Source organism: Molossus molossus, unplaced genomic scaffold (genome assembly GCF_014108415.1).
Source record: "Molossus molossus isolate mMolMol1 unplaced genomic scaffold, mMolMol1.p scaffold_m16_p_7, whole genome shotgun sequence".
Classification (NCBI taxonomy): Eukaryota; Metazoa; Chordata; class Mammalia; order Chiroptera; family Molossidae; genus Molossus; species Molossus molossus.
The window spans coordinates 103,939,146-103,946,651 of record NW_023425401.1 but is presented as its reverse complement, the minus strand read 5'-3'; the positions used below and the strand labels follow the sequence as shown (position 1 = coordinate 103,946,651).

At 40.3% G+C, this 7,506-nt stretch overlaps 1 protein-coding gene across 1 annotated transcript; it reads left to right on the top strand.

Annotated features, from left to right (window-relative positions):
• The first annotated feature begins 776 nt into the window (after positions 1–776).
• Positions 777–1,721, top strand: LOC118619716 (olfactory receptor 13-like). Its single transcript, XM_036246349.1, has one exon. The coding sequence runs from the start codon at positions 777–779 to the stop codon at positions 1,719–1,721; it is 945 nt and encodes a 314-aa protein (XP_036102242.1).
• Positions 1,722–7,506: the final 5,785 nt, after the last annotated feature.

Sequence of the window (7,506 nt, the reverse complement as noted above, 5' to 3'; positions counted from 1 at the left end):
TTTTTCTGGTGAAATGGAGCAGATAATCATATAAAATACCAAGTCCCTTGCACATTTGCACATGATAAGGATTCAAGTGCATGTGCGTATATATAATTCTATATCTAAAATATACAATATGCACATACATGCAGCTATAGAATATAAATGTTCACGCAGAGGATAAGAGATGACAGGTGACATCCGATCAGAGTGGACCATCGATGGGCACACAAGTCAAAAGACAAAGTTCTTTCTTCTAAATCCCGCTAAAGGTGTGGCAATAAAAATGACAAGGCTAACAAGAAATTCATATAATGAAGGCACAAATTGGTGAGATCCCCTGAAAGGGGGGTGTCTGACATGCTCCTCGTCCACCTTCCCATCCTCACGTGTGGATACAGATGCAGGTGCACAGTCACATTCCCACCTGTGGCCTGTGTGCACTGAGGCAGGAGCACACATGGGCGAACCTCGGGTGCGATCCCAGTGCCGGGGCAAGGGCTCCGTGCTGTGAACGCAGTTGGAGTAGTAACAGATTTTGAACTGTGGTGAACATTGGGGAATAAAGGTAAGATTTTCTAACTACTGTAAGAGGATACTAGGGTTCAGTTGATTACAGTGGAAAAATCAATGTCCTTTCGTGTCATTTGCAGTATTCACTTAGTAAGTGACTGACAGGGCAAATATCACTGAGGATGTTTTCTGAGGAAAGAAACAAAGGCACACAGATCCACCAGGTCACACCCTTCCCTCAGGCGTTCAGACGTGGTGCTCCCTTGTCTCTTCCCAGGGCCATGGGGGACAATCAGACTTCAGTTACAGAGTTCCTCCTGCTGGGATTTCCCGTCAGCCCAAGGGTTCAGATGCTCCTCTTTGGGCTCTTCTCCCTGTTCTATGCCTTCACCATGCTGGGCAACGGGGCCATCCTGGGGCTCATCAGGCTGGACTCCCGGCTGCACACCCCCATGTACTTCTTCCTCTCACACCTGGCCATCGTTGACATATCCTACGCCTGCAACACGGTGCCCCAGATGCTGGTAAACCTCCTGAGTCCAGCCAAGACTGTCTCCTTTGCTGGCTGCGTGACCCAGACCTTTCTCTTCTTGACTTTTGCTCTGACAGAATGTCTTCTCCTGGTGGTGATGTCCTATGATCGGTATGTGGCCATCTGCCACCCCCTCTGGTATTCTGTCATCATGAGCTGGAGAGTCTGCACCACCCTGGCAGTGGCTTCGTGGACTCTAGGAGTCCTCCTGGCCCTAGTGCACATAATGTTACTCTTACCATTGCCCTTCTGTGGACCCCAGAAAGTGAATCACTTTTTCTGTGAAATTATAGCTGTTCTCAAACTTGCCTGTGCAGATACCCACATTAATGAGATTATGCTTTTGGCTGCATCAATGTTTGTGCTGGTGGGACCGTTGTCCTCCATTGTGATTTCCTACATGTATATTCTACGTGCCATCCTAAAGATCCAGTCAGGGGAAGGGCGTCAGAAAGCCTTCTCCACCTGCTCATCCCACCTCTGCATGGTTGGGCTCTTCTATGGCACAGCCATGATTATGTATGTTGGGCCCCCACATGGGGACCCCAAGGAGCAGAAGAAATATCTCCTCCTGTTTCACAGCCTTTTCAACCCCATGCTTAATCCGCTCATCTATAGTCTGAGGAACAGAGAAGTCAAAGCTGCTTTGAAGAGGATGCTTGAAAAAGGAGAGAACTTCATGAAAGCCTTATAGGGTCACAACCTAAGCAGGTTTAAAGGGACCCGAGAAGTCATCTCATGCTGTGTCTGTTCAGATACACAGACATGCTCTGGGAATTCCTCTTCATCTTCTGGGAATTGTCCTGTGAGTACTTCCCAAGAAAGCCTATTCTGTTTTCCTCCCTCCGCAGTGCTGCATAAGCAAGGGAAGACCTCGTGCATCTCTGCATGGCACACACACTTTAAATATGGTTATGTGAGATGTTCGGAACAAGAGGAATTACCTGAGTGTATTCCATAATCAGGACTTGGGGACGAAATGTCGTAGAATAAAACAAAATTTTGGCAGATTATTGAGAGTATAGGAGTTGAGAGTGATTTGTTACATGGTGGTTATATTTTAAGTTTAGCAGATGTCATCTTCAAAAATAGGTCTACATTTTAAATATTTGATTATTGCCCGACATATTTCAATGATAATTAGTGATGTTTTTCTAAAGCATTATCAACTGAAACTAGAAAGAGCATGAACCATGACTTCAAGGGAAAGAGAATTAAGGATGTAACTGTGATAGAACTAACAAGAAGAAATCCCCAAAGGATGTCATGCTAAAAACATACAGACTTCTTGAAGTTTCCTCTGTTACTGTTTTTCTCGGCTTCTGGAGTGTAGGTGGAGATCCATGGGTGGAGGACATGAGAGAGCTGAATGGAAGTAGTTGAGGGTCCTTGCAAGAATTATACATTTTCTCTCATTGGTTTGGTCAATTGTGTCAATTGGGAAATGAGCAAAACTTACACAGGACATTCTGGCAAATAAGATTAGTGTGTAATTGTTGTGATGACTAGTTGACCAATGACACTAAATCCATAAATGATCAGAAATGATTTGCTTTTGAAATGAAGAGAGTTGAGGTAAGTTAATTAGCTATTTTAATCAACCTTGAAACTCGAATACTGAAGTTTGAAGTGCTAGAACACACTTATGAAGTAGTGGATCAGGATATATAAAGAGACTTTTACTTTTTCAACTCTTTTTCAAATTATGTGCTAAAATAAACCTTCTGAATACTTACACTGTATCAAAGGGAACGATTTAACGTTAAAGTAATGTGTTGTTTTGTAAAAAGTATTTTAAAAGAGAAACATATATGGATTTCTTTTTAATAAAGCTTTCCATATTGTAAAGAAGTCTGTTATGTGGACACCATGACCAAAAAAAGGTTATAACTCATGGTTTTGAATTCAGATGAAGCTGGGTTTTACAAAGTTCGGCCAGTTGCTAGATGTACAGACTTCTACAATATACATGAATTCTTAGGAACTTAAAAATAAATTCACTAATGCTAGGCTCAGGGGTTTGTTGTAAACCGGAAGTACTCTGTCCAAATGCTTAGCAGAATCCATGAGTTAGTGTAAGAGCTCAATAAATGGTAATTATTAAAATTGTCTTCTACATACATTTATTATTTTTGAAGAACAATGATTGTGACTTATAAATGAGACAATGTAAATTGAGATTTCCTATTATGCTAGACAAAGCAGGAATATTACAAAATATATCTTTTTATGTGATACAAAATGCCAAGAATTCAAGTAATTTACGAAGTAAATGATTCATAGAGTCTTTCCTTTGCAATGTCAACTCTCTGAAGAACTAATATTTAAATGTACATGGATAAATACAATTCAAAATTGCAAAAATATATATATATATGTACATGTTCACACAGAAAATGTGCCTTCTTTTTATTTTCTCTTTTTCACTTATTACTAGGTTTGTGAGATTCAGGTTGTTACCTGTGGCTCTATTTCATTAATTTTAATTGCTTCCTAGCATTACATTGTATAAACCGATAACAATTTATCACATTTCTGGTAGTATATTTCATTGTCTACAATTTTGGCTACAATAAAAAATTAGTCCTTGAATGTTATTATACGTGTGTTTTGATGAACCGAAGCAATCATTTCTGTTGGACATGTACTCAGGGATGTTCTGGGTTGTGAAGTCCCTAGACATAGATTTGCTTTGACTTCAACTCTGCTAGGCTGTGAATATCATTATTGTTAACTTTTACTCATCACTTACAATGTTCCTTACACTGAACTAGATATTGGTAGGACAATGATGAAGCAAATATAGTTGACCCTTGAAAAACAGGGGTTCGAACCTCATGGGTCCACTTTTACACAGATGTGTTTTTCAGTAAATATTGTAAATGTATTTTCTCTTCCTTCTGACTTTCTTAACTTTTTCTCTTCCTTTATTGTAAGAGTACAGTATATAATATGTATAATTTACAATATTCGTGTTAATTGACGATGTTATTAGCAAGCTTTATTGGTCAACATTAGTCTATTAGTAATTAAGTATTTAGGAAGTCAAATTATACATCTGGTTTTGAATGCATGGGGGATGCATTTACATTGTCAACTGTATATGAATTTCTACCTGGACGGGTGTATAGTCTCATTAGAGAGATTGGCATGACTCTGACAATTGTATACATGACTATATTACTGGGTCACAGGTGTTTTTTCTAAACAGTTGAACCAGGAACAAGGAACTTATTTATTCTTTTATAATTAGCTCAGTATTTTTTAAAAATTATTTTTCTTTATTGATTCTAGAGAGAGAAGAAGGGAAAGGGAGAGAGAGATAGAAACACCAATGAGAGAGACCATCAACTGGCCACCTCCTGCATGCCCCCTCTGGAGACTGGGCCCACAACCTGGGCATGTGCCCTGACCAGGAATTGAACCGGCGAACTTCTGGTGCATGTGTCAATGCTTAACCACTGAGCCACATGGTCCAGACCAGCTCAATATTTTTAATTAGCAGCTAAGAGGTTCGGGGAGTGGGAAAATGCAGCTCTCTATGGGTGTCAGGGCTCCATGAATTTCTAAACGTTTCTTTGAAGCTCTCTGTCCTGCCTGGTTTGAAGAGCCACTTCCTCGTGGCCTCTCAGTGGTCCACGTGGCAGTCTCTCCTGGGAGACCTGCTGCTTCCTTGGTGAGGCCTGACTGTTAGCTGCTGAGATTTGGCCTCTCTGGAAATATTCCAGGACCTGTCCTGTCTTTAGTCCTGGAGCATGGGGCTGTGGGAAGTATGTTCTCTTATGATATCGAGTCAGCATCAATTATACTTCCTTGGTGTCTCATCCACGTCTTACCCTTGGTTGGTGCTATGACCCTCTCTGACACATGGCTGTGTGTTCTCTCTTGATCTTGGGCCTGGTTGAGCACCCTGGAGCCCTCAGGTCCCAGGCTATTTCCATGGCAGCATGGTGATTGCCTGGGAAAGATGTAGCCCTTTCGTCCAATACATGCATCCATCATCTGGGACATGTGCAATCCTCAGAACTTTTTCCAGAAAATAGGGCGGCAGCCTGGAGCCAGGAGAGCTGCCCCAGGCTTGTCTAACAGCTCAGTTCTTCAGCGCTCACCTCTCCTGCGCCCCCTGCTGCCGTGTTTTATGCAGTTGCCCTGCACCCTGGTCTCCACCCAGAGGCACCAATGGGGAGTGTGGAGAAATACCTGTGTGCTTTCAGGTTCATTCTCATCAGCTCTAACAAGCCCCTATCTGTCTTTCAAACCACAATGGGAAGCCAGGGTATTCATGCACCTGACCACTTACCTTTCTTCCCTGTCTGCCTTTTCCCTATGCCTTATTGGGACCAGAGACATCTGTCTCTATATTTATCCAGAAATCTCTGGGATGTTGAGCCATTCATCATAACAGTTATCACAGGGTGCTGTGATCAGCAGTGACAGCGAGTTTGACAAGGAATTTCTTTTTTTTTTTTAATTTTAAAATTTTATTTATTTATTTATTTATTTCGGTATATTTATTTTTAAAATTGTATTTTTGTTACAGATGTTTCTCCTTTTTTACCCTGTTGACACCCTCTTCCCTATCCCCCACACCCCATCTTCAGCGTTGTTTTCCACATCCATTGGTTATGCATACATGCATATAAGTTCTGTGGTTTTTCTCTTTCCTCCCCGTACCACACCCTCTTCTGTCGGTTGTCAGTCTGTACCCTATTACACGTCTGGGTCTGCCCTATTCCTCACACTGTTATGTTCATTATATTCCACAAATAAGTGAGATTAGGTGGTACTTGTCTTTTTCTGCTTGGCTTGTTTCACTTAGGATAATACTTTCCAGGTCTCTCCATGTCGTCTCAAAGGATAAGAGAGCTTCTTTCTTACAGCTGCATAGTAATCCATTGTGTATATGTACCACAACTTGTTATCCACTTGTCTACTGATGGATACTAGGGATGTTTCCAGATCTTAGCTATTGTAAATAGTGCTGCTATGAATATGAGGGTACATATATTATTTCTGATTGGTGTTACAGGCTTCTTAGGGTATATTCCTAGAAGTGGGATCACTGGGTCAAATGGCAGTTCCATTTTTAATTTGTGAGCTAACAGCATATTGTTTTCCAAAGTGTCTGCACCAGTCTGCACTCCCACCAGCAGTGTACTAGAGTCCCCTTTTCTCCACAGCCTCACCAACACTGATTTGATGATCTGTTGATGGTGGCCATTCTGACAGGTGTGAGGTGATACCTCATTGTTGTTTTAATTTGCATCTCTCTGATGATTAGTGATGTTGAGCATTTCTTCATATGTCTCTTGGCCATTTGTATGTCCTGTTTGGAGAGGTGTCTATTCAGCTCCTCTGTCCATTTTTTAATTGGGTTCTTTGTCTTCCTTTTGTTGAGTTGTATGAGCACGCAATATATTTTGGAAATTAACCCCTTATCTGATATATCATTGGCAATGATGATCTCCCATACAGTAGGTTGCCTTTCCATTTTGATGGTTGTTTCTTTTGATGTGCAGAAGCTTTTTAGTTTGATGTAATCCAACGTGTTCATTTTTTCCTTTGTTTCTGTTTCATTGACAATTCTGCTGCGTATGATGTCTGAAATTTTGTTGCCTACATTTACTGCCAAGATTTCTATGGATTCACCGGTCACATTTAAGTCTTTCATCCATTTTGAGTTTATTTTTGCGTATGGTGTAAGTTGATGGTGTAGTTTCATTGCTTTGCATGTAGCTGTCCAATTTTCTCAACACCATATATTAAAGAGGTTTTCTTTACTCCACTCTATGCTCTTGCCTCCTTTGTCAATTTTTAATTGAGCATAATGTCTTGGGTCCATTTTCCGGGTTTCCTGTTCTGTTCCACTGGTCTATATGACTGTTCTTGTGCCAGTACCAGACTGTTTTGATTACAGTAGCTTTGTAGTATAATTTGATATCCAGTACTGTGATTCCACCTACTTTGTCCTTCTCTTGAAAGATTGCTGTGGCTATTCAAGATCTTTTTTTGGTTCCATATGAACTTTTGAAGTATTTGTTCTAGTTCTGTAAAATATGTCATTGGTATTTGATGGGGATTGCATTGAATCTATAGATTGCTTTGGGTACTATGGACATTTTAATGATGTTAATGCTTCCAATCCATGAACAAGGTCTGCTTCCATTTTTTTTATATCTTCCTCTATTTCTTTTTCAATGTCTATAGTTTTTTGCAAATAGGTCCTTTACTTCTTTGGTAAGTTTATTCCTAGGTATCTTAATTTTTTTGCCACGATGATAAATGGGATTGTTTTTTCAGTGTCTCTTTCAGTGAGTTCATCATTGGTGTATAAGAATGCCGTCGATTTCTGGATGTTAATTTTGTATCCTGCTACTTTGCCACATTCATTTATTAAGTCTAGTAGATTTTTGATGGAGTCTTTAGGGTTTTTTATTATAATATTATGTCATCTGCAAATAATGACAGTTTCACTTCCT

Excerpts from the sequence above, each read along its gene's own strand:
- LOC118619716 (XM_036246349.1), top strand. The coding sequence starts at position 777 with ATGGGGGACAATCAGACTTCAGTTACAGAGTTCCTCCTGCTGGGATTT.